The 26,610-nt window shown below is 37.9% G+C and overlaps 1 protein-coding gene across 8 annotated transcripts in view; it reads left to right on the top strand.

The window, feature by feature from the left end:
• The window catches only part of pigg (phosphatidylinositol glycan anchor biosynthesis class G), a 64,940-nt gene that overhangs the window by 9,033 nt on the left and 29,297 nt on the right, over positions 1-26,610 (top strand). For 7 of the 8 annotated variants that reach the window (XM_040119502.1, XM_040119503.1, XM_040119506.1 and 4 more), the window contains 6 exons: positions 1,398-1,586; positions 6,341-6,479; positions 10,598-10,810; positions 15,655-15,872; positions 16,291-16,575; positions 25,191-25,594. In XM_040119502.1, coding sequence (XP_039975436.1) covers positions 1,398-1,586; positions 6,341-6,479; positions 10,598-10,810; positions 15,655-15,872; positions 16,291-16,575; positions 25,191-25,594 — 1,448 coding nt within the window. The remainder of the gene's footprint in view (positions 1-1,397; positions 1,587-6,340; positions 6,480-10,597; positions 10,811-15,654; positions 15,873-16,290; positions 16,576-25,190; positions 25,595-26,610) is intronic. The other variant, XR_005706556.1, reaches the window with a different exon arrangement.

Genomic DNA, 26,610 nt, shown 5'->3' with positions numbered 1-26,610 from the left:
CTCAGTACTTAGTTGAAGTACCTTTGGCAGTGATTACAGCCTTGAGTCTTCTTGGGTATAATGCAACAAGCTTTGCACACCTAATTTTGGTGATTTTCTGCAATTATTCTCTTAAGCTCTTCTCAAACTCTGTCAGGTTGGATTGGAACAGTTAGTGGACAGCTATTTTCAGACCTCTCCAGAGATGTTCGATTGGTTCAAGTCAAGCACATTCGCAGTTGTCCCCAAGCCCCTTCTGCGTTGGTTTGGCTGTGTGCTTAGGGTCATTGTCCTGTTGGAAGGTGAACCTTTGGCCCAGTCTGAGGTCCTGAGTGCTCTAGACCAAGTTTTCATTAAGGATATCTCTGTACTTTGCTCTGTTCAGCTTTCGCTCAACTCTGACCGAAAGCTCCCCACAGCATTGATGCTGCTACCACCTTGCTTCATCGTTGGGATGGTATTGGGCAGGTGATGAGTGGTGCCTGGTTTCCCCCAGACATGACGCTTAGAATTGAGGCTAAACGGTTCTATCTGGGTTTCATCAGACCAGAGAATCTTGTTTCTCACAGTCTGAGAATCCTTTAGGTGCTTTTTACCAAACTCCAAGCAGCTTTCTTGTGTCTTTCACTGAGGAGAGGCTTCCATCTGGCCATTCTGCCATAAAGGCCAGATCGGTGGAGTGTTGCAGTGAAGGTTGCCCTCCTGGATGTTTCTCTCGTCTCCACACAGGATCTTTGGTCTCAAAGCTCAGTCAGAGTGACCATCAGGTTGTTGGTCACCTCTCTTACCAAGGCCCCTCTCCCCCGATTGCTCAGTTTGGACGGGTGGCCAGTTATAGGAAGAGTCCTGGTTGATCCAGACTTCTTCCATTGAAGAGTTATAGTGGCCACTGTGCTCTTGGGAAGCTTCAGTGCAACAAAATTTTTTTGTAGCCTTCCCCAGAACTGTGCCTAGAAACAATCCTGTCTGAGCTCTGCAGGCAGTTCCTTCAAGCTCATGGCTTGGTTTTTGCTCTGATATTTATTGTCAGCGGTGAGGCCTTTTATATAGACAAGCGTGGGCTTTTCCAAAACATGTCCAATCAATGAGTTTAGCAAAGGTGGACTCCAATCAAGGTGTAGAAACATCTCAAAGACGATCAAGCGAAATGAGAGGCACCTGAGCTAAATTTCAAGTGTCATAGCAAAGGATCCGGATACTTATGTCGATGTAATATTTCAGTTTTTCCTTTTTTAATAAATTTGCAAAAATTTCTAAAATCCTGTTTTTGCTTTGTCATTATGAGTTATTGAGTGTAGATTTTTATGGGAAAAAAATAATTTAAACGATTTTAGCATAAGGCTGCAACACAACAAAATGTGAAAAAAGTTAAGCTGTCTGAAAACTTTTTGAATGCACTTTATTTTGTTTCCATCTAGGTTGACAACAATGTGACCCGTCATTTGGATAGCACCCTCAAGAGAGATGACTGGGACATTTTGATCCTACACTACTTAGGCCTGGACCACATTGGTCATATCAGTGGACCCCACAGTTCACTCATCCAGCCCAAACTATTAGAGATGGATGACATCGTGAAGAAGATTCACGGTGCCCTCATTTCAAAGGTAATTTTTGCTCTCATTCTCAGTTTATAGATGATGTTACTTAAAGACTAGCATCATCTGCATGTTCTGTTGTTACAGAATTTAAGAATTTATTTACTTCAATTTTCTGACCGGGGAAATTTTTTTTTTTTTGCAAAGATTTCATTTTGTAGAATCTGCAAAGAAGTTTTTTAATCTTATATGGTTAGTTAAAGCTATACTAATTAATATTTTTATATGAATAATTGGGAAAAGGAAAAGTGAGCATTGGACTGGCATTAATCACATCGCCTGAGACACGACACCAAATTAATGGTAATGTTACTTTGCATCTGCTAGAAGTGTATTGGCACCTTTTTGCTAACACTTTACCTATATCAATAAAGCTAAAAGTTAATCAATTAATGATTTAGTCTGACAACAGCTAAATACTGGGCAAATATTTTGATACCCAAATAATCTTTTTAAGTCATTTTTTAAGCAAGCATGACCTAGTCCCAGTATTTGCCACTATTCTTGGTCTTATGGGTCATAAACTGAATATCTTTAGGTTCTGGAGCATTGTTCAGACAAAACAAGATAGATGCAGCTTGATACTATCTATATCGACCCAATAACGCCATAATATGTAAAATGTATGTGTAATATTCAGCTTTTTGTGACATTTGGTCCCCAAGTGGCCAAGAAATGGTTAATGCAGCTTTAAAACCACTCAACGGCAGATGTTTTATAAAGGATCTTACTCAAGACATTTCCAAAGCTGTCCTCAATGGAACAAAATCAAAAGGAGTGAAACACATAAATTTCATATTACAACCACAGGCAATTATTGTTTTCTGTGAATCCTTCTTGTGTAGGAAGAAGCTATGAGGTAATGGCAGACTCTGCCACTAACAATGAAAACTGTTATATACAGAGGTAATTACAAAATGTAAATAACATTGAACTACTGTTGCTAAAAAAAAATGTCAACCATAAAAAGTATTAAAAAACGGGGTTTAATGTCATGAAAATCCTAAGGATTGCAACTTTAACCTATCAATTATATACTCAAAGTATTTGGATACTGGCTTGGCTTCTAATTTTCAACTCAAGTTAATTAGACTCATTTGCTCTGTGCATGTCGGCTTAATTTAATTCTTGCTTGTCAACATCTGCTTCTCTCAATTAAAAATCAACATTCCACTTCGAATAGTAATTTTATCGTTTTTAAGGGTTTCAAAGGTTATGATAAAAGTAGTCAATGTCATTATAAAGTAAATAAATGAAATATGCAAATATGAAGTAATGATCAATAGCTAATAATTTAACGTGATCCTATCAGAAAAATGTTAGTATTGTCAGTTTTTGGATGGTCATTTAATTGCATAGATAATTTGTACTGTTTCCAGCAGTTATGTTATCTGTTGCCACAGCCTCAGAGATTTAATAAACTGTTAAGCTTTTCTGTTATCTTTAATTTTGTCTTTGATCAGTGTGCAGGTCTTGTGGCTTTGTTTTCTCTGTGTTGTCTGACAGCTGTGCATGCATTTTGTCTTTGCGCCGTGTTTGTGTTGTTAATGGGCATTGCTGTCATTCAGCTGTGTAGCTTGTATTTAAATTGTCAAGTCATGTCGAAACGAGCCTACAATCTCCCTCCTCTTTCTCATCCTTTTGCATCGATGAAATGGCAGAGAGAACAGGAGCCAAGTGCACATGTCCTTGTAAAGTTTTCCTCTTTGCAAAAGATACAATGAATGGTATTTCTGGAAATGTTGATGCAACATTTCACCACATCCCCAAAGTTGTTAATTCTGTATTGTTAAATCCTGTCTCTCCAGGCTCGTGGCAACATCTGCGTGTTGTGGGCAATGGCAGCCTCATATGCGCTCCCAGTGAGCTCTTTGAATGAAATGTGTTTGAAAGTCTCGCTTCAGTCACATTAGTGAAAGCTGTGGCTGTTCTTTTCTACAGCATCAGTGTGACCTAAATATAGACACAGCCCAGTGGGGTCCCGCAGGATATCTTAGAAGCTTCTGCAAAAACAAGTACGTTTTCCCTGATCAGCACATGCTCTTAACATGTTGAGGAGTGTAATCTCAGCATTTCAGGGTGTTTGACTGCATGCGTAAGGTGGCTGTTGTCTCCTGCTACATGCTTAAGTACTAAAAGGAAGGATGGTTCCTTCTGCAGAGGACAAAAACAGGGTAGCTTTCAAATGGCAACCCTCAAAGTTGTCTTTGTAATGTGATGCGTGTAGCCTATTTCAGCAAGCTTATATTAGGGGCAGAGAAATGCTCTACCTGCTCACTCTCCATTAAAACGTGATTGGAAAGCAGGATCTCCTGGTTATAAAGACCTTCGTCAGACCTTCATGTTAATGGAGAGCACATGGCCTCAATCTTCTCCTTAGATATTTCAAATTTTAAGGTTGGGCTGCTTTCACTGTTTGAAGTGCAAAACTCCTTAAACCTGACCTGTAGAGAAAGTGTGTAATCTGAGCCACGTGTTTCATAAGGGAGATAAATGAAATGGAGATTCACTGTTGCAAATGTTTAGACTGTTATATCTCTGTTCCATTTTTTTTTCTTTCTTTCTTTCTTAGAGCATTCTGCTCTGACAGAAGACCTGAAATGTTCTCCTTTTTATTGAGTTGTCATTGCAGCGCCCTCCATACAACAGTGGTACAATATACCACAGTGGTTCCTTGTTTTTTTTTGTCTGACGTACCCCCACAGCCTTATCAGATGGGCTATCAGACGTACCTGCCAATTGGCACCACCTGTCATATTTCAAATGTCCTCTTAAGAACGGATTATAAACAGACTGCTGTTTAACACTATTGATTATATAAAATTGTTTGTTGTTACAATAAGGTTTTCATACAATTGAATTGTCACTGTTTTGATTTGTTTAGGTTCAAGTATGTTTTCAACCTACTATCTACTTACTTCTAGCTAACTATTTCAGCTGTTTATTTCTTACTTTTAATTTAACTATTTCAATTGTTTATTTATTACTTATAGCTAACAATTTCAACTTCTTATCCATTAGCTAATACTTTCAACTCTTTATCCATACTTTTACCAAGCTATGTCAATACTTTACCCAATACCCATCTAAGTAATTATTCTTGTCCATTACTTTTAGATATTTTTAAATTATTTATTCATAATTCAATTCATTCAGTCTAGTGGTTATTCTAAATTTACTGAATATCAGCATCACACCAATTTGTAATCATACTTGAGTGTTTGATTTCCTCCTTAACACAAATATGTAGATATATTTGTTTTACTGAAATTTGAATTTGTAGTTTTCAGTTGAGTTTAGTTGAGTTAATAGGTTGAACTCATCACGTACCACTAGAAACTGTAGAACTACCCCCCAGGATACAAGTACCCCTCGTTGGGAATCACTGATTTACCAACTACACTAACATGATTGCCAAGTAAAAATAAAAAAACATGTAGCTTGTTTTTTTCTGGCTTGCGCGTGGAGAACACAAGCTACCATCGGATTCAACATGGCACCTTGTGTATTGATTTAAAAAAAAAAAATAGAGGTTTCTTATGAAGTGTGAAATAAGTCTCCCAAAAGGGACCCGCGTGATGCTTTCATCCTGAAGAACACTTTGACTTATCCTAAACAGAAAAGAGGCTCGCTCAGTCTGCAGCTCAGTGGTGTAAAGTACTGGTCTTGAGGTGTTTTTAGTCCCTCATGTCCAGTGCCATTTATAACAAGCATTCAAGAGGTGAAATCTAGGACTGAGGGTAGGCTTTTGCTTCTTCTGTGCTGAGTGAGTAACAAATATAATGGGTCAGCTGAGCACAATGGCATAGTTTGTTCTCCAAACCTGCAGTGTTTGCTCATTGCATTTATCACGTTTTTATGTCATGTTCTAACGGTATCAAAGAAATATGCAGGTTTGTACATAAGTATTAGGCCAGCTCGAACTACAAACTAAACATTTATGCTGACATCGTCATTTGCTATATGTCTGTTTGGATAAAATCATCCTAAATGAAAGTGTATCAGACTTGCCTTTCAAACACAGTGGCAGAAATTATCTCAGCTGTTCAGCAATCACTGCTTTTTCTGTCTTTCAGGCTGTCTGTTAATCTCTGCTTGATAGGATACAATTTTCAATCTTAATAATAAATGAAGTCTCTGGTCTTTTTTCTTTATGTGTGATACAACAATGGAACTGAGGAGTCTTCTGAGATTATTATAATGGCACAGCAGGATTTGGCTTTTGTTTTGTTAACATCTGTAGTCGTGTTTTTAAATCAGCACCCACTGCCATGACTCATAAAGCATCCCTGTCGAATTCAGAGTCAATGGAAGGTTCTCATGAGTCTACTTGAAAGGGAATCACTTAGGGAAGAAACCAAGCTTGATCAAAGTCTGTCATTCTCAACAAACGAGCCGTCCTCTGTGTTTGTTTGCTGCCTTTACTGTGTTTTTTACTCTGGAGATGGAACTACGCCAGGATGTGTTTGTCATTACTTCCTTTTCAAATGTAATAAATTAATACCTTCCTTTCCTGCTGCTATTAAATGTTTCCAGCATAATAACATCAAAAATATGGTGAAGCAATCTATCATCCCTGCAGCCAGCCTTTTTTGCTATTGCTCTGTTTCTCCCAACTGAAAGTATTTTCTTTATTTTGGTTCCCAACACAGGAAGCATTTGGTACCAGATGTGAAATACTCAAATCTTAAACTTCTAGGGTTATCCCTCCCATATCAGCACATATAGCGGGAGTTTATTTACCTTGGTGTTTGTTGTCTCAGGAGACAGAGGGATCTCTGCCATACCTGCTGGTGCTGTGTGGAGACCACGGCATGTCGGAGACGGGCAGCCACGGGGGCTCCTCAGAGCCAGAAGTCAATACACCCCTGGTGCTCATAAGTCCAGCCTTCAAAAGAAAAGGTAAACTGTCTAGTGCTACTAAAAGACGCTGAAGGGAGCAGATTTGTTATTAACTCAAAGTGATTCTGTTTGGCTGTGGTCTTAACCAACATCTTTTACACGTGCCATTAGAGATGCATCCTGTCAACATACTGGCCATTGACTGAGTGTAGTTATGTTATGTGTTTTTAAGATTTGGACGATCTCGTGGTGACTCAATCCAGCGGTCCACCCTGCTGGACAGAATGTGGTTTATTTATGACAAAATTCTTATGAATCAAGTAAACTAAACTTGTAAAGTAGAATTTGTAAGTGATACATTTTCTTCCATGCTCACACATAACTTTCCATTAATTTTAGTATGAAGAGCAGTGTCATTACGAAAGAGTGCAAATAGAAGCTCCTGAGCAGAACTTGATTTTGAAGTGATGAATGTGGTTGAGTGGGAAAGTGTGATTGTGATAATTGCTTCTTTCTCAGCCAAGTCTATTTTTGAGATCTTTTCTTGCATAGATTTTTTTTATTTGTAGACCATTCATGTTAATTAATCATTTGCAGTTCAGTTGAGTTGTTGCTACAGAATTCATGCTTTTGCTAGCACTCCGCACCTCCTGCGATGCCAACGGCTTGAATGACTTGTCTACCGCTAGGACTTTTTCTATCAAATTCTAAAATTTTACTAATCACAAATTTCGTGTTCTCTTCAAATGAAACACATGCAGAGCTACTTTAATTAATTCCTTAAGTTGTTAATGAGGTGGTTTTTCTGTGTTTCATTAACATAGACGGTAAAGAGGCTATAACACTGTTTCTTTAGAAAGTAAAGTAAAGTATTTTTCTCAAACATTAAATATTCATGAATAAAAGCACACTCACAGTTAAAGAAACATCTTTAGGTATTATTATTATTATAAGAGCGTAATATTTGAAAACTCAGCCTAATCAGGACTGTGTGGGCATTGTTTCAATTAACTCTGACAAAGCAATCTGTCTTTGATTCTGTTTTAAATGTTGCCAGATTTTGATTGGTGCATGGCAGTATGCACCCATTTCAGAACGGTGAGAAAAGCACAGAGGAAAAAAAAAGAAATACGGATATCTTTATATATATATATATATATATATATATATATATATATTTTATTTGATATATATTTATATCTTTCATGTGAAATAACCAAACCTGCTCTAGGTTTTGCAGAAAATAGTGTGCTCATGTAGGATCCAGTCATTCACATTGAGAAGCTAAAAGAGGAAATACGTTTTCAGGGACCCATGTGAACACCTTTACTTTAGAACAACAAAACATATAGCAGTACATGACAGAAACTTAATCCTTATTCCACATGTTTTTCCTACAGGGGAGAATTTCTGTTTTGATTCTGAAGCACTTCATTTTTCCTTACTAATGAGTAAATTAAGTGTTTAATCTATTGTAGCTGGAGTCCTTTGTAACCGTAATGCCATAAGGTACAGACTTTTCTATTAATACCGCCTTAGTTGTACACATCTTGACATGGAAATATATTCTATTTAGTGCATCAGTTAGTGCAGTCAGTGGCCTCATCAGCAAAATGGCTATTTTTAACATAGGGAGAATGTCTGTGTAGGATTGGAGTTCATTACTGCCTCAGTCCCCAAGCTTCACTTTTTAATCTGAATGCATCATGGAGAAAACAGCCCTGTCTGCGCAGATCGACAGAACATTTAGTCACTATTACTGGGAGGATCCTGAGAGACAGCGCCACTTTGATCAGACAACGTAGGGATAAGACATCGTACTATGTACCTCAGTAGCTATCCCTCTATTTTCCCATATTGCTGTCAAAACCAAGAAAAAACAATCACAGAATGGATAAGGTGATAACTCCCCAGCCCCTAAACCCACAGCCACAGATGTGCAACAGCATCAGTAACTAATGCAAAAATGTTTTGATGCATTGATAGACAAAATTTCAGAAAACTGATATGAGACAGATATTAATGAAATGAGCTAAAGTATTTCTTACATGTGCTAGCATCAATTTAAACCCCATCATAACAAACGTTGAGGTAGCTGCTAACCCTGTTTATGTCACAGCATTCAAACAAAGTCCTCTACAAGCTGAGCAAATGCCTGGCTCTGTACAGTTATTTAAGAATTTAAACGTGGTTGTAATGGTGGTATTAGTGTGATAGATACTTTAATGCATGTGGAATTGGCATCGGCTGCAGTCTCATCCTTGAATCAGTATTCAGTGTGTGTAACCTTTTACTGAGTTATGACACATCTGTTCTGCCAGAATGTGAGTCGCTCTGTCGTTTAACCCACCCATGGTCATACCCATATAGTATTGTACACACAAAGAAGTTTGGTTGGATGTAACAGTAGAGACATGTGGTCAGTGGTCTGCATAGCAGATTACTTCTTCTTGGCAACATCATGGAATAAAAAGCAAAAATCATGTGATTTTACACACAGTTAATATGGGATTAATGTTTGATAAAACTGTTATAATTTCTCCATGGGTCTGGAAATATTCCACTTTAGAAAGAAGGCTCCAGCAACTTAACTTATTAGCGTAATTGCTGTAACTAAAACCGTAACTTAAACATTTTTAGACATTCATTGCTAAGTAACAGATTTAAACAAGCCTAATATACTTGGTAGATTTATGGCATTATTCTGAATAGCTGTTGGCTTAATTCAGCAAAGCCCTTGTCTTGTTGCAAATCCGTCTCCTTTTAATTAAAATGGATAATTCCCCAGGTTATTTCATTGTGTCCAATTACCAAATTAGCTCATAGCTGTGGGGTTTGTCCCAGCCTTTAGTCTGCAGCTGTCTCACTTCCCCACACATGTGAGCTGTATTTTGTCCATTTTTGGATATATCATACAGCAATATAGTTCATTATTGAAACCTGAACACTTCACTCAATCACAGACATTCATGGAAATGTCTCCCACTCTCTGTTTGTATTCTTGAAAGCTTTCAACAAGATGTAGAATGTCAACATAAAAGTGTTTGACAGGAGACAAGCTTTGAAAAACGAAAGTCACATTTCACATGATAATGATTTAATTTAATCTGTTCAATTTTTTTCGTTTTTTTTTTTGGTTTGCATGCTGTGAGAACTCTCCCCGTGGTCATATCCGCAGGCATTATTGCAATTATGAGGAATGTTTGTGGTGCTTTTGGGGTCAGATTCAGGCTCTCTGTCAAATAAATATTGTACTGATTCTAATCAACAAATAAGATGTTACTAATACACTCTGCCTTAATGAATAAAATAAGAGTGGGTTGTAGAGAACGGTTGTACATGTTCCTCCACACTTTCTCCATTTTTTTGTGAACGCAGTTTAACTGTCCTGAGAGGAAAAAGAAAGCAGAAGCAATGAGATGCTGTAGCTGCTGTCATTGGAGTAATATGTTCCATTAAAATATATTCTACATATTCACTCACTTCCAAATAACAGAAGGGCGTGGGATATTTCACTGTTAATGTTGTGTCAGGTTTATGACTTTAGGAGACGTACCTCCTTTTTCAAATTTATTTTGATGAATGTTGTAAAATTCTTTTAGACAAGCTCTTATTGAGTGAAGCAGAAATCTTCCACAGCCGACAGTATGAAAATTGAGCCATTTCCCCGTGTCCATCATGTAAATAGTTTTTGTCTGTGATTTGTTTTAGAGTTTGAAGCAATAAAATTGGACTTTTGTCCTTACAAATAAATAGCCATTTTGCTAGCTACTACTACTGATTAATGTAACACAATTGTAATTCAAGATTTGGTTAGTTTTTGAAAGCTTTCCCATTTTGTATGTCTGATATTGCAGGTTTTTAAAGGAAAAATCCCCAGGCACACAGAAAGCGGCACATTTTAACTTTAAAGTGTTTATGGAATAAACAGATGAAGAGCCCGATAGTTGATACATTCAGGTTGAGCTATGGTTGAACATACTTCTTTTAAATTCATTAATACAGAAGACAAGTGATCCCTGTTTTGCTGTGTTGTTTTCTGACCAAAGACATTTCCAAAAAAAAGAAAACTAAAATGAAAGTAAATGCACTTAATTAATTTGTCATTAAAGACACAAAGCATTGCAGGCACAGTAATTCCTAGTGTTTTCCTGTTGTGTGTTGCCCTGTCATGTCAGTGGGAATGGAGAAACCTGGAGTGGTTGAGCAGGTTGACCTGACCCCGACCCTGGCCCTGGGACTCGGCCTGCCCATATCTCAAAACAGCGTGGGCCACGTCATCCCATGTGTCTTGGAAGAAAACTCACTCCGAGACCAGCTGCGCTTCCTTCATCTCAATGGCCACCAGCTCAGCAGCCTGCTCAAAGACAGCATACCCAACTATGAGAAAGGTGGGTTACAAATTCCCTGTGTCCAACCTGTGGAGTCGTTAACAGCCCAGAAAGCCAGGACCTGTCTGACAGAGAGTCTTATCATTATACTGTATTCAAAAGAGAGGTAATAGTGTCTGTATTTTTTCGCTCACACAGTAATGTGGCTATTAGAAATAGTGTGAAAACAGTGCATTTCATTTTTTTCCTCAGCACAGTGTCAGTCAAAAGTCTCTGCTGAAGTTGGTAGAACCACCAAACATACAGCAAGCCATTTGCCATTACCATATCTCAGCCTTCTCCAAAACTATTAAAGTTAATGGGGCCATCATATTGTAACACACAAAAAAATAACACAATATCCAGCACATGCAGTATCGTACTCCAGATGTTGTTTCCTCACAATGTGCCTCAAAATTCTAGTAACTGACACTTAATCATCTGGTTTTTATATGGCTGGGAGTTATTATTCAGAAATGATCAACATGAGCTCTGTCACCTGCTACTCACGTTCAATGTAACCCCACTTAAAGCTGTACTAATCAGCATTTTTTTCTGTTAAACATGGGTGAGACGACTATCATTTGACAAACCCATAGTGAATTATAACATTTTAGCATCTTTGAGCTCTTTTGTTTTGGTTTTCTGTCCTGCAAATGTACTGTTTTGGTTAACTCTCACTGCTCTTGTCATTTTATCCTATTATCTCTTTTCCAGCTGTAGCAGGCAGCTGTTTTCAGTGAAAAGCCTCTAATAAACTGTCCCAGCAGCAAACAGACAAAGTTATTGACTAGCTGGTGAACATACTGGAGCATTTAGCAGCTGAAGAGTGAATATTGGACATATTTTAATCAGATTACAGACAAACAACTCTAAATGATTGCTAATGTTGCTCCACGTTTGCTGGATGAGTGAATTAACAATGGTTTGCTCAACATTTTAGCTATAATGACTCTGTAAGGTGATAATGTGTCAATGTTGTGCTGCCCCCAAATGCCCCCCAAAAATCAGTTTAATGCAGCTTTAAATGTATAAAATTTAGTCATCTGTATGTTCTGAAAGGTGTCTATTACAGCTAGTAAAATCTGAATACTCCACATGAGGTATTGACATAACATGCTAACTAAGACTGAGGGGATCACTATCTTATTGAGATTATTTCTATATCAGTGACAGTTTTGTGCATGTAAGTGTTGTCTCTGGAAAAAAAAACGAATGGCACAGACTTAAGCTGACTCAGAAATGGTTTGCTCTAAGTAGAAGTCCATCTCCTCATTATTCACACCATGTTGTCGGCGGCATCAAAGCAGCTTCTCAGAGCGTTTAACCTGAAACAGTCTGATTATATACGAGGGTAGAATAATCTCATAAATTCAAAAGATTCATTATGCAAACTCATCAACACAGCAGTCCTATACAAAACAAGGGAATTTAGATTTCAACTCAGATTGACTCAGATGAAAATAAATCAATAGAAACACATGGTTATATTTTGGCTAATGGCTTTTAATGGTAGCTAACATTGAAAATATTAATCTTGCAGTCAGTTAATCCACCAGATGTTTCAGCTACAGCATGTTTGTAGTTTCTGGTTGGTGGAGATGAATCATATATGCACTGATAAAGAGTAGGGAATATGAAGCTGCCATAAATACTAACATGTTCTGAACACACTGGCTCCAGTCAAGTAAGGATGTAAGTGACAGCAAATCTGTAAGGATTTCTTTAAGTCCATGAATAAATGACCTTACAACTGGGAAAACTCCACACGGGAGACTCACAAACACTCTGTGTCTGTTCTTGAACATTAATGCTGCCCATTCTTTGTGCAAATGCATGCACATACCCTCACAGAGTTTTGCTCCCTACTTATATTTGGGGGTCACACTGTTTGTCAGAGTTATCCATCTTGCAGCCCCTCCCCCATGCCTCTTATTTTCTCCCTCTCTGTCTGTCGCTCTGTTGCTTTCCTTCACTTTCACAAACATTTGATACACCACTGGCAGCAATTACCATTGCTAAGGTTTGATCGGTCAGAAGTAATGTATCTTATCGTTTTAAATGAGACAGACGGATGGAGGAAGAGAGAAAACTCTTTGATAAGTAGCTTGTTTGGCAAATAACTGGACATATGGCATTTAATTTAAGATTTCAAAATCTTCACAAGCCATTTGTTCCATTAATGTAACTTTTTACTGTAACAGTTATACAATGAACATGGAAAAGTTTTGCTTTTGAAATTATGACCAAAGAAATAATTGGTCGTGCCGACGTTACTAACAGTCGTGCAACCACCCTACCTACTGAGAAATTTCTCAACAGAGATAAAAGCAGCTTGAATGAAGCTGATGACCAGAAAACAAAAAAGTGCACCCATAATGTCAGACTCTGTGGCAAGCATTGCGCGACTGATTTAAAATCATTATTAACTATTACTGTATTACTTGTTGTTCAAATGGGGTCGAGAATCAAGATCCTCCTAAATAAATCACTAGGAAGGGAGATAAATAGATGGATGGTCTTGTGGATGAGGGAACCCTCTGACGGAAATGTCTGCTCATTTTTAGCCATATCAGTCCACAGTGAAATATCTCAACAACTACTGGATGGATTACATTTGTTACATGCATTCATGGTTTTCAAATGGTGAAATGTTTTGTTTTGTGTCATCTTTGGGCCCACACACAATTGTATTTTGTGTTCAATACAACGTATGCTGATGATAATAACAATCGTCTTGTGTGTGTTGTTGAAATATAAGCCTAATGTACAGTGCGCTGCCTAAAAGAAAACGCAATGACACAAATTTGTTTGAAGTATGTAGCAAATAATGCATTTTCAAAACTTGATTTGAAATAAACTACTTCCTTTCACTTAAAAAAAAAAAAAAAACAACTTACCGCTCTGGCAGTACATTTTCCTCTCTATTTTGGTCCCTGGTTTCCATAGTGATGGGATGAAATGGAAATTATTTCAGCAGACCTACATTTGGATGTGTTAATTTTTTTTGAATCTGTCCACTTGGGTAATCATGAAACTGTTGTGCAGTAGAACGTAATCGTTGTCACTGCTGGTAAATTCGCCCGGGATTATATTTTAAGTAGCATGCCTGTTGGACACCTGTTGGGGTCAAATTTTGGTGGGTGTGAAAGAAGTTGCTTAAAACAACTCAGCCTTCTGTCTGAAAAGAAATTTGCTGATTTCAGTATTCAAATATGTTTCATCAAGGAGACAAAGAGTACTTCAATCGTAAAATAATTTAGCAAAGATTCATAATGCCCAGCCACTCCGAGCTTCGATGTGACGCCCGATTTGGATAATTATTATTCTGTCATTGTTGTTGCAATCACTTATCTTTGTCCCAAAGTAAGCATAACCTGCAAAACATAAAAGTAAAACATAAAAACATTTTCGAAGTTTAATTCTGGTGATACAACGTTTAAACAACCCTGTTCTGCCTCCATATCTCTCTTCCACATTCTCTGTCTGTCTCAGTTGTTTCAATCTTTATATTGTGTTTCTTTGTGCTTCTAACCTCAGGCATCTTGGAGGGCCATTAACTAATCCCTGTACTCTCAGACAGATGAAACATGGCCAGGACCATCGATATTGTATGATTCATGCCGGTGGCTTAAGGTTCTAATATTTCTACCAACCCCTCTGTCTGGCAAAGCCACAGTCACTATTTATCACCTCTATGCCTATGCTGCTGAGATAGGTGTTATAGTGCAAAATGTTGTTTTTAGGAGGGTGTGTGTGTGTGTGTGTGTGTGTGTGTGTGTGTGTGTGTGTGTGTGTGTGTGTGTGTGTGTGTTTCACTGAAGTATACCACAAATCAAACTTCCACATTGCTTTGTCCTTGAACAAGCTCCTAAAACACTGAAGAAAGATGAAAACAGGAATCATTTCATCTGCTTTGAGTAAACATGTGAATGAATCATAGCTTGTCATAGTTAGGATCCTGACAAATTATACATCATTTTCTTCAGCACTAAATAGTTTTTTTACCACAAGCGTATTATCTTTTCATTTTAACAAACATTTTCAACGAAAGAAACAGAAAAAGAAAATATTGAAATTTCATAGATTTCCCATGTAAACATCCAACATACATCACAATGATTGATGAAGATGTAAATAGCATTACTTAACTCTCTTATTCATAAGGAAACAAATAGTTAGAAAAAAACTGTATTCTCTTAATGATGAAATACAGCAGGATAGACATTAGGCTGAAGAGGCTTTTTCTGATGTGAGAAAAAGCCCTCCAGATTGCCTTAACTTTTCTTCACTTAAAAACAAGGAGCCTTTCTGCCAGCTCCAGCCTGTCGTAGCTCAGCATCCAACCATGGTTGTAACATTGTTAATATGTCACAATACGGTGAAAGATTGTTGACATATACAAGGAAAGGATGCCAGCAATTGACAACAGTGCTCTTCTATACTACTGAAAATATTGCATTAAATTTAGAGGCAGTCTGCAAATACAAGCTGAAGTTACATAATTGGAAAGCTTAGATTGTTTGGTTTCATAGATAAGTTTAATTGTCCTGAAGCATCAAATGGTATTTGGTTATAAACAAACAGAGTAAAATCAAAGAGTCAAATTAATGTGACGCCGCATCAGGAAACTCATACAGGTTATCAATGAGATGCTGCAAAAGTCCTCCTCACTTTAACAAATATATATGAATGCAAGAGCTGTAGCTAGAAGATTATATAACATTAATACCAAGTAATTGACAGCAAACATTAATGTCAAGTAATCCCTGATTAAAGTCCATGCTAAAGACACACTATTTAAACACTCCAGTTGCTGACACCACCCTTCACCCCCTACTCCCCAAAATTTCTGTCCAATCCAGAGGCCAGCTTTGAGCAGTTCCGTGTGGCAGAAAAGGCTCATGGGAGCTGGATGAAGCTCTACCTGGAGGGAAACACCTCTGAGGTGCTGACCAATATGGGGAAAAAGGTTCTGAAGCAGTATTTGGATGCCTTGGCCGCAATGAGCTCGGCTCTCAGCAAACAGCTGGGCAAGTACGACATGTACTCCATGATCGCAGGCATGGTCTTTGTATTTCAGGTGAGTAGAGAAGAATTTCATTCACCCTAAGCACTTTAACGATTGGTGGATTGATGTGTCACAGGGGTGTAGGGGGGAAAAAGAACAATATAGAACCATGTCCACAATTAAAAGTTTTTTCTATAAAAGGTTTGAGAAGAAAGTGCTTTGGTAAAATGGATCAGTACTAAAATTAAACTTTCAATATATGTTATTGTGTTCTTTCCTACATGCATTATCTTTATTCCCAATTTCCAATGGCATTGCTCTTAACTACCACAATAAAGCCAATGAGGTCTCCACTGTTCATAAAGTATGTACTGCTCAAACCATGCTAGGTTTTTCAGGATGAATCAGTAAAACAAAAGCTTGATCATAGTTCTTAAAAACTTTTCTTCTCCTTCTCTCTCCAATCTCACCCTCTCTCCTGGCCTTTAAGCTCCTGTTAATCTTACTGCTGGCTATGCCTGAAGCCCTCAGTGGTGCAGCAGCAGTGGACCTCCCAGTTCTCTCAGCCCTGCTCTCCCTGCCTTTCTACCTTTTGTGCCTGCTACTTGCCTCAGTTCACGTCATGGTGTGCACATCTGCTGAGAGCTCCTGTTACTTCTGCAGCTTCTCCTGGGGTCTTGTGTTTGCTGCTGTTGCCTTCTCCTCAGCAATGTTTTGTATTCTGGTCTCCATGGCAACACGCCGACTCCCCCTGGGGCCAAAGATTCACGGGAAGGTGAGTTTGTGCGCCTACATATACCACCCAAACACATGTAGAGATTGTAACAGATGTTTTGCCCTCGGAGATGTATACACGTATTCTTTATCTATGTACAATAAGCTGCATGTGAAGCCTGAACTTGTTAAGCTCCTCAGCTACTATTAAAGGGACAAGTGAGGAAAAAGATCTAATGCTGTTATTTAAAAATGATGTTATTTAATGTTAATGTTATTAAAAAAGATTTTTTTTAATAACATTATCAGTCAGTGCAGTGACTGTGAGAGTCATACAAAAGGAACCAAGACAGTATTTCTCACACCCCAGAGCTTAACTGTTATATCCAGTGGCACGACAAAATGTGAGCTGCTACAGTCTGTTCTGCTGCAGGTTTACTCTACGTCCCAGAGGTCATAGGCTTCCATTGTTTTCCGGATCCATTAAAAACAGCTCACATTCCTGAAACACTCTGCTGCATTGATGAGCATCATCCATCATTTTAAATAGCATATGTTCTACGTTATTTTTCAACATGACTTTATAGCCCCACGATCATTGCACTCATATCACAAAATGTTCCAGTCTACCAGAATTGAGTCTGTGCAGATCATTGTATCTCCAACTAGTTGGTGTCTTCCACTCTGGACTACAGAAAGTTTTGCATTACCATATTAGTGCCAAAGGAAGGTCACAGCTGTGTGGTGTAGTAAAAAAAAGGGAAAATAGGCCAACCGAACTTGAGTATTACCATCAATGTAAAGGCATTTTTTGGAAATATTACAATAGATGTGCTTTTGACATGAAGTTTAATGAAAGTCTGTGCAACGGAACGACTCTGCCAGCAGTATTTAAAGTTTTTTGCAAATGATAGGACCTCCCGCAATAAGACCAACTTGAAAAAAGACATTAGTTGCATTTATTATGTAAAACAGACAATAAGCTTAATAAGCCAGTGGGCTGCTCTAATAAACAGAGAAATGATTCAAAATGTCAAGGGGAACAGTCATTAAACCACCATGTGACCATTAAACCTACAAAGTCGATGGACAAAGAGCTATATTGAAATGGGCCTCAACAAATTAAAGTAAATGTCAGAGATATGTAGATTACTCTTCTAGATGAGAGCAATCAATCAGATATAGCAGGACTAGTTATTAAGAAGGTTGAAGCTTTCAGACTTTAGTGTTTGTTTAAATTGGCCTAAAAGATGAGCCCCCTTTACTGCTGTGCCTCTTTGACATTATAATTTATCTGTAAAGGTTACATCTCTTTTCTGCTGACACAGCAAACTTCCAAATCCATACACTGGAGCATGTGGAGGAAATATACAGTACTGTTTCTGTGACTCAGCCTTCCTTGAAAGAGCTGTAGAATATTTGTCTTTGAGTTCAAATGTCACACAAATGTCAATGTCAATGTGCATATACTTCAAAGGGCAGTTAAGAATTGGACTTGTAAAGAGAAATGTGTAGGCTCATCCAGCAGTAAATTCTAGAGAAATTACAAGACTTTGGCTAGAAAGGTAACAGAAGGACAGAAAGTTGTTGCTCAGATCATGGAGGCGAACAAACTTAACAAATGGATGCATCAAACATAAACAGTATGTACAATAAACTCAAAGTATTTGGAAAGATTTAGAATATACCCTTTTGTTACTTGAAGTAACACTAAGACCACAAAAGGAAAGGGAACAAATTATTTGCTGTTCATTATGGCTGCAATTAATGATTGATTTCATCAGTGTTTACCTATGACCATTTTCTTGGCTGGACCACAACAGCTAGGCCAGCCCTATAAACATGAGTGAGTGAGTGAGTGAGTGAGTGAGTGAGTGAGTGAGTGAGTGAGTGAGTGAGTGAGTGAGTGAGTGAGTGAGTGAGTGATAAATAAAGCTACAGCATTGGTCAGCCAAATGCCGTGTGACTGAGTGCTGAGGTTACACCATTGGTCGGCTGGCTGATTTTTGGAATTTCCCCATTGGATGTTGCTCTTTCAAAATGAATTGGCGCTAAAAGTTTGTATTGTGTCTTTTTTTCTTTTTTTTTTTTGCCTCTTTTATAATCAAAAAAAGTTCATGATACATCATAAATATTCAGATACTATTTACATGATAGAGTTTGTCCATAAATATTTACAGTCCTGTACAGAAACAATCATCTGCCCCTATGTACAAACAATACCCTCAAGGAACACATAATTAAGTGAATGCAAAACTAAAAGCAGTAGACACAAAATGGACAAAACAAGACAAAACTGCAATAAACTTAAAGTAAAACAAATCAAAAGAAAAATAGATCAATAAGATCCCCCCCTTGTTATATGTCATTATTGTCCATTATTTTCACCTTCACTGCTCCATTTATAATTTAAAAGAAATTCTTTTTTTAAACCCTTCTTTTGGCTGTATACGTGGTCGTTGTATGTAGTTTAATGAAGTTTATTAATAGTTTCCATCTGTCAATCTCCTTGTTTTCATGTAGTGAAAGTCCTGGAAGTGTAGATGACGTATATTGCAATAGCAAGTACGAGTTTTCTGTTAAACCAAAAAATAAAGTCCACTGCCGGTCTTTTTGGTCAGTGATCCTGAGGCCATAGCAGCTCCCAATGAGATCTTTAACCTGCTCCGTGAAGCAGATGCAGACGGGACAGTGGAGAAAGAGGTGTCATCAGGAGGGCATTTTCAGGCAGTGTTGCCAACTTAGTGCCTTTTTGCTAGATATACAGATTTTTTTTAGACCCCTTTAGCAAATTTTCTTCACAAAAGCAAATCTATCAACTTTTGGACAAACCTTAACTACTTTTCGCGGAAGAGAGTTGCCAGTATTGCTTCATGGCTTTCCCTCTACAGGCACACCTCTCTATGCATCTCATCCAATTGACCACGCGGCACCTGGCACAGATGTGAATGAGCTTCTAACTTTCTCTCTGAGTGATCATTTTACCAGTAAATATAGCGGAAATCACAGCACAGCCGTTGTCTTTAACTTATGTGTATGGTGATTTTGTCAGACGACGTCACGGTTATAACATCAGAATTTTAGCAGATCAGAGCAGCGGCTTGGAAGTGGCTGCTGATTAACATGTAGTCTTAATGGGCCACGTTTCAGTCACTATTTCTTACTTTTTCTATTGTCTGACAACAGTAACAGTAGTAGAGAGTAGGAGGGAAGCAAACAGATAAAGGCTGGTCCAGCCATATACTAGGCTTTGACCTAGTCTTGTTTTTGAGTAACTGACTAATCGTTTGTCTGTTAAATATCAGAGAATAGTGAAAAATCGAAAACTCTACAAACTAAAGTCTAAAGATATTCAATTTACAAATCCTTAGAGCAAATCCTCCAATTTTTGAAGCTGGAACCAGTGACCGTTTGGGTGTTTCGCTTGATAAATGACTTATGATTAATCGATTATTACAATAGTATCGTTTCAGCACTATTGTCTGTGTGTTATATTAAATGACTTTTTGCCAAGTGCTTGCTCATTGGGGGATATTGGGTCTCTGTAAATATAACTATAAAGAGTAAGGTCTAGACCTGGTCTATATGAAAAGTGCCCTGAGATAACCTCTGTTATGATTTGGCGCTATATAAATAAAACTGAATTTAATGAAATTGAATTGAAGGCAGTACACTGATTTGTCCTATCTGCCAATACTATAGGGAGTTTACAGAAGTGATACCTGGCATTATGAAATGTATCTTGTTCCAGAAATAGTGATTAAGCATTTTCAATCATGGCCCATCTTCATGGCCAAAATCTTTATCTCTGTAATAACCCGTGCGAGAAAACACAATTAGTGTGTCCTCTTAGTCATAACTGACAAACTGATTTTTATATTGAGATTAAATAATGACGCTGTTTTATTGTTACACTATACTAGTATTGGTAATGAATTTGCAAGACATTTTAAAAAGATTTCTGTTTTTCTTACTGGAAAAAAACAAATCTGCTTTGACAATTTGGCATCGTTTTTCGACAGTTTTCAGCTACCTTGCAATTTACTAAAGTGCTTAGAATATACAGCTCGAGTTACTATTAAGGCGAAAAAACTAAGAAAATATTGAGTGACAAAGTTTTGTGATGAAAGAGGGAAAGGGTAAGAAATTATCATAAGTAATTTACTATATATAATCACTTGAATCAGTTTGGATCTAAGTGCAAAGCTGCACCTAGTTTGACTTGAAAAATGACTGCATTATGGGCGGCATCCAAAACTTTTATTAGAGGTATCCTGATTAGTTTCTCTGCTAGACAGGGAGGTTGAGAAACGTGAAGATTAAGCACACTTAGCAACTCACCACTTGAACAAAAATGTGATTAGAGTTCCAGTTGAATGAATTTTAATAACCTAAAGGTGAGTATACTTTATTTAAAGAAGTAGGTTCTATGAAGAAGGTTACAGGTGGGGGAATATTTTAAAAGAGAAATTGGAGAAAACAGAAATGCCAAGAGTAAAATACCTGCAATATTAAAAAAGCTAAGACCCCCTTAACAAATTTAATCATTGAGTCTATCATTACTTTTGCAAGGAGCTTACTTAACTCTGAGAACAATAGAAGAGTTTAATAACCCTCCTTTTTTGCCTGAGTGAAAACAACTATATTTCAAATGAGAAAGCTCCTATTATAGAGGGCTGAGTCAGAAAAAGGCTGTTTCACAACTGCATGATGGAATGTCAGGTTCAGTGGACTGTTAGTAGAATAATCATAAATTAAATACACATATCATACCCAAGAATGGTTTAAGTATTTCCAAAGGCATCGCAGCTGATTTGACAGTTTCATACTACTTTTCTCTATAGTGATAGAAATATGGTATTGACTGGCATCAATGCAGATTGGGCACCGAAGATCCTCCAGCAATTTTAGGAAAAAATTTTAGATTTTAGACAAAAAAGTCAAGAGAAGGTCTCAGACAGAGCAGCAGAGCAGTATCATTTATCCATGAGCACATAAGGCTTCAGTTAAGGTTTTGATTAATTGATGTTCTTCTGTATATGTTGGCCCTGAGGTTGCTTAGAGAATAATTAAATATTTCATGTTTTTCAAATCAAAAGAAGAACATATACATGCTATCTTTTACTGTTCCAGTAGTAAAACAGTAATTTGGTCATTAAAGGAATAGTTCAACAGATAGTTAAATGGCAAAACAATACCAGTCATAAAGTATCTTTCCATTAAATATGAGGCCACAGCCAGCAGCTGATTACCTTATCTTAACACAAAGACCGAAACAGAAAAAATGAATAATCCACCTACCAGCACCTCTAAAGCACTCTAACTGACCCTTCTCTAAGCCCTGCCCCTTTGTTGTTAGTCGCTGCTAGTCCATAAAGCTGTCGGCACCCACACTGTCACCAACTGCATTCCCTCAAAAAATATATCCAATTTTTGGAAAAAGGAAAATGCAATTTCAGAGAGAAGCAGAAAGAAAGATCTACAGTATGAGTTTGAGGGATATATCCAGAATGTCAAACTATCTCAGCAGCAAAAACACATTAAAAAGTTAAACTTAGAAGCTAAAACTTACGGATCACAATGTAGAAGTGAACCACCACATCACCTGGCAATCCAGAAAGAAGACTATGAAATTAAGGAGCAACACTATTCCTGTAAAGCAGGGTAGGTTCACTGTTAAAATCAAGCTAAATCACCTTGTGCATACATTCAGCATACTTTCAGTAGCTAGCGTAGCATAGAACTGCTAGTTAATGTTTGATGTGCTTTGTTCTGCTAATGTTAGCTCCACAGGTTCTTGCATCCATCTGATTGGACCGTACTTTGATCAGTTTCACTGTTAAATGTTGCCCAAGACCTTTCTTTGGTAGGATTGAGAGAAAACTGTTACAATAATTCAAATTGCTTAACTTTTTGAGATCCTGTTCAGATAGGAGTTCTCTTAGCCGAGCAATTTTTTTTTTTTAGAAAATAAAATACTGACGATGTGTTTTAGTAAGACTGCTAAAATTTGGAACTTATTCCAAGAGAACACCCAAAGTTCTGGCCTTACTCACAGTTCAGTTTTTTACAGACAAAGATTAGTTGGCACCATAGTCATGTGATGAAAATCAAATGTGACACTCAAATATGAGTATTGTCAGCATAAGTATGATAATTAATGAAGTTGTTCATTAATTAATGAAGTTGCTGCCCTAATGCCAGCATGCATGAATCGAACAGAAGGGGTTATGTATTCATCCTTGTGGTACTCCACAGGTCATGCTGATACTTTGGAAGTAAAATTGCCAATGGAAACAAAATAATTCCTATCTTACAAGTTGTACCAAATCTAGCTTTCAAACCTGTCCACCAATAGTGAGTGATCAAATGTGTCAAAAGCAGCAGTGAGTGAGTGAGTGAGTGAGTGAGTGAGTGAGTGAGTGAGTGAGTGAGTGAGTGAGTGAGTGAGTGAGTTAGTGAGTTAGTGAGTTAGTTACACCATTGGTCAGCCAAATGCCACATGACCGAGTGCTGAGGTTACCCCCTTGGTCGACTTGCCAAGTGTTGGAGTTTCCCCTTTGGCTACTTCTCTTTCAAAATGAATTGGCAGAAACAGTTTCTATTGTGTCATCAGGGGGGTATTTACAGGCAAGTTGCCAACTTTGCACCTTTGTCACTACATTTACTGACTATTCACAGCCCTTTGGCACGTTTTTTTCACAAAAGCACCTAGCAACAAATCTAGCAACTTTTTGGAGAAACCTTAGCTACTTTTCCGTAGAAGAGAGCCGCCAGTATTGCACCACGAGTGCGAAGTCAAGCTTTTCCTCCACAAGCACACCAATGCGCATTGCCAAGGCAGCAACACAATGGCAGAATGCAGAGCGTCTTTTACTGCATGGAAACGGATACTCTCTCCCATAACTGAAGCAAAAAAAACTTTACAATATAAAACATCATCAAACAAACGACATGCGGACAAACACAGCATCACAAGCACAATGAAGTAAAAACTAGCGACAGTTAGTTTTTTAAGCTGTTTTTACAAAACTACAGTGATAGATGAGAGGACTGTAGGTTTGAGCTAAGCTAACAAGAGAGGTAACATTACCTGGCATAGCATTTTGAATTATGCAAATCCTGGTGTTCCGTCAGGTGGGCCGCCACATTGGTGGGCTGATGGACCACCAGTAGAAGCATCCATAAAGTTTTTAAAGTTTTTACCGGCCCCGTCACTCTCATCAGTGGTCCTCTCTGTGTGCCTGTCATTTGCTCTGTGGGCAGAGTCCAAGGCTGAATTCCTTCCAAGTACGACCACACAGTCTCCACTGTAAGACAGCCTCTCTGATATTTAACACAGGTCTTCCCCCTTGCCTGATTGTAGCCCTTTTTTTTCAACTTTTGTTCCTCAGACCTTCTCCTCTCGGGCTGTTTCTCTGCCATCTCTCCTTTTCTGTTGTGTAGTACGTTCACGCAAAACTTTCAGCAGCGAATATTTAATGTCACAGGACGTTGTGTAAATCAATAATAGCCTGTAGTTTCGTAACCAGATAACAAGAATCAAACAGCCCAGTCCCATGCACAGGTTCAGCCTCTCTTGGTTCATCAAGGTGAACAAAGGCTAAGATGTATGTCTGTATTTGGTGGTAGTTTGTGGCGATAAAATATTGCCGCTGAACTAAGAGGCTGGCTAAACTTCATTTGAGCTTGCTTTGCATGGGAATGTGTTATCAACGTCAAACAAAAATAATTTGCATACAATTAAGTGATTGGACAAACACCAGTCTTGGAAATGTGATGGAGGCATCCATAAGTGGTTGAACACAATTTATGAATGACAGCTCATGGTCACTATCTGCAGTGCCATGGCATGGCATCTATACATGCATATATACAGTGCATGCATACATGCATGTAGCATGCATAGCATGTATGTATATATGAATATCAATCACTAGACAGAATTTTCTCTTCTTGAAACCTTTTTGAGTTTAAAAAGATCTGTGTGAGATAACAGAGCAGGTATAAGTGGTTGCAAATTGGACTGTTTTATTATGAAGTACACAGGTCCTTGAGTGTCATTAGATGAGATTATTTCAATATTGAAGTAAATTGGTATGAATCACCCAAGCAGTAGTTTGAGCCAAATAATTAACCCATTGATTTGAACAATAAAATTATGAATGCCGATGGATAAACAGCACAGTGATGAGGCGAAGTGAAAATAGGTTGAGTGTCTACTTAGGCTTGTGTGTTTGTGGCAGTTGCATCTCTTACACCATTTGTAAATAGTATCAAGTTAAAATGGTTGTAAGTTAAATAGATTTGGTGATGCAGAAAACTTAGTCCCAAGATTTTGAATTCAGTCAGGGTCTTTTACTTTTGCATTTATGGTTACAAACATGATAATCATCTCATTTTAAGATCCCAATCTGGATCCCTATCAAAATGGTATCATATGTTTCCATACCCAAGACCTACTTGTCTGCAAAATCTCATGGAAATTTGTTCTTTTTTTATGAGATACCCAGCTGAGAAACAGATGAACAGACGAGCAAAAATGTGACCTCTTTGTCAGAAGTAACCATTTAAATTTTGTTTTCACACTACTGTAACCACACAGAACACATTTGGACATTTTAACACTCCATGCTCTAAAGCTCCTGTTTAATGCACCTCTACCCTCCTTCATAGTCCCCACCAAGGAGCAGTGGCAGCGAGTGGTCACTGTCAGAGCTGGATGTGTTGCTGCTGGCAGGCACAATCGGACACACTCTCAGCTTGGCAGCCAGCAGTTTCGTAGAGGAGGAGCACCAAACTTGGTACTTTCTGCTCAGCACCCTCTGCCTCGCCATCTTCCAAGATGTCTGTCGCAAATACTTCAGAGAGCAGAATGGCTCAGAGGATGACAAAGAGCATATTCTCCCTTCCAAGGACTGCCATTCCTCTGCTCACGCTAAGGCAGAGATTTGCTCAGAGAAGTGGCTAGCATTAGCCACGCCACCCTTTACTCTGGCCTGCTGCCGGCTGCTGCGCTCTCTCAACCAGACCGGGGTACAATGGGCTCATCTTCCTGATGTTGGACATTGGCTTAACAGGTTGGGTTTACCAATCTTCTAAAATCATAAGTATTATAAAGTGCTACATATAGCTAAATTAGAGAAACATACAATAGAAGGTTCTAAAACTACAGACCTCCAAAAAGGCCAATATTAAGTAAATAATTTTAATTTCAAATTACTAATCATATGGATGAATACAGAAAATATTTAGAAAAGAAAAAAGTATCAATAAATTGGTATATATTTTGATGAGAAATTGTTTCATCACCTATTTTCATATATTAGCTATTTTATTTATGTTCATTCATTTTACATTATAATAAGAGCAATCTTTTGTCTAAAGAATTTTTTTCTCCCAGTGGAATTTCTCCTGTTGACATTTTTAATATGTCACTTTTCATGACAGTGGTGCTGTCACCAGTGCCTGCCTTCTCACCCCTTAGCCAGTCACATGCCACCAACCTCTCAGCAGGCTGGCAACTGGTACCAGATTAGCTAGCTTGCTCATGGTAGCTAGACCAACTAAAACGCCAAAGTGTAGCTGAATCAACCGTGTAGCTGTTGAAAATACAGTGCACACACATAACTTTACCTGTCAGCTTATTTTAACCTGAAATCATTTATTATTTTTGGCCAATTCAGGGAAGCGCAACAAGTTCTAAACACAACATTGTTAAATTATCACTTTTATAGAGTAATAATTTTATATATATACATTTATATGATGAACATATTAGCGAACAGTTGCCTATATATATTAATTTGGAGTCATGTTTCTGGACACCTGATAAAACTAAGTCCAGTATTCATATATTGATTTTTGTTTGCTTGTTTCCAAGAACTCCTTAGGAATATATCTGTCTCTTTAGCAGTTCAACACTCCATTATGTTCACTGCCCTATTGGTACCTTTGTCTTTCTGCTGTTTCCCACCAGGCAGGTAGTGTAAAGTGGATTTCTCATAGGTTTTTCACTTAACTGTGACTAACTGGGAACTGTAGGGTTGAGTGATAATATCGGTGTTTGTCATTACAAGTTACACCTTTTATCTTA

The sequence above is a fragment of the Xiphias gladius genome, chromosome 23, assembly GCF_016859285.1.
Source record: "Xiphias gladius isolate SHS-SW01 ecotype Sanya breed wild chromosome 23, ASM1685928v1, whole genome shotgun sequence".
NCBI lineage: Eukaryota > Metazoa > Chordata > Actinopteri > Istiophoriformes > Xiphiidae > Xiphias > Xiphias gladius.
Note: the sequence above shows the minus strand (reverse complement) of the source record. Positions and strands in the feature narration are given on the sequence as shown.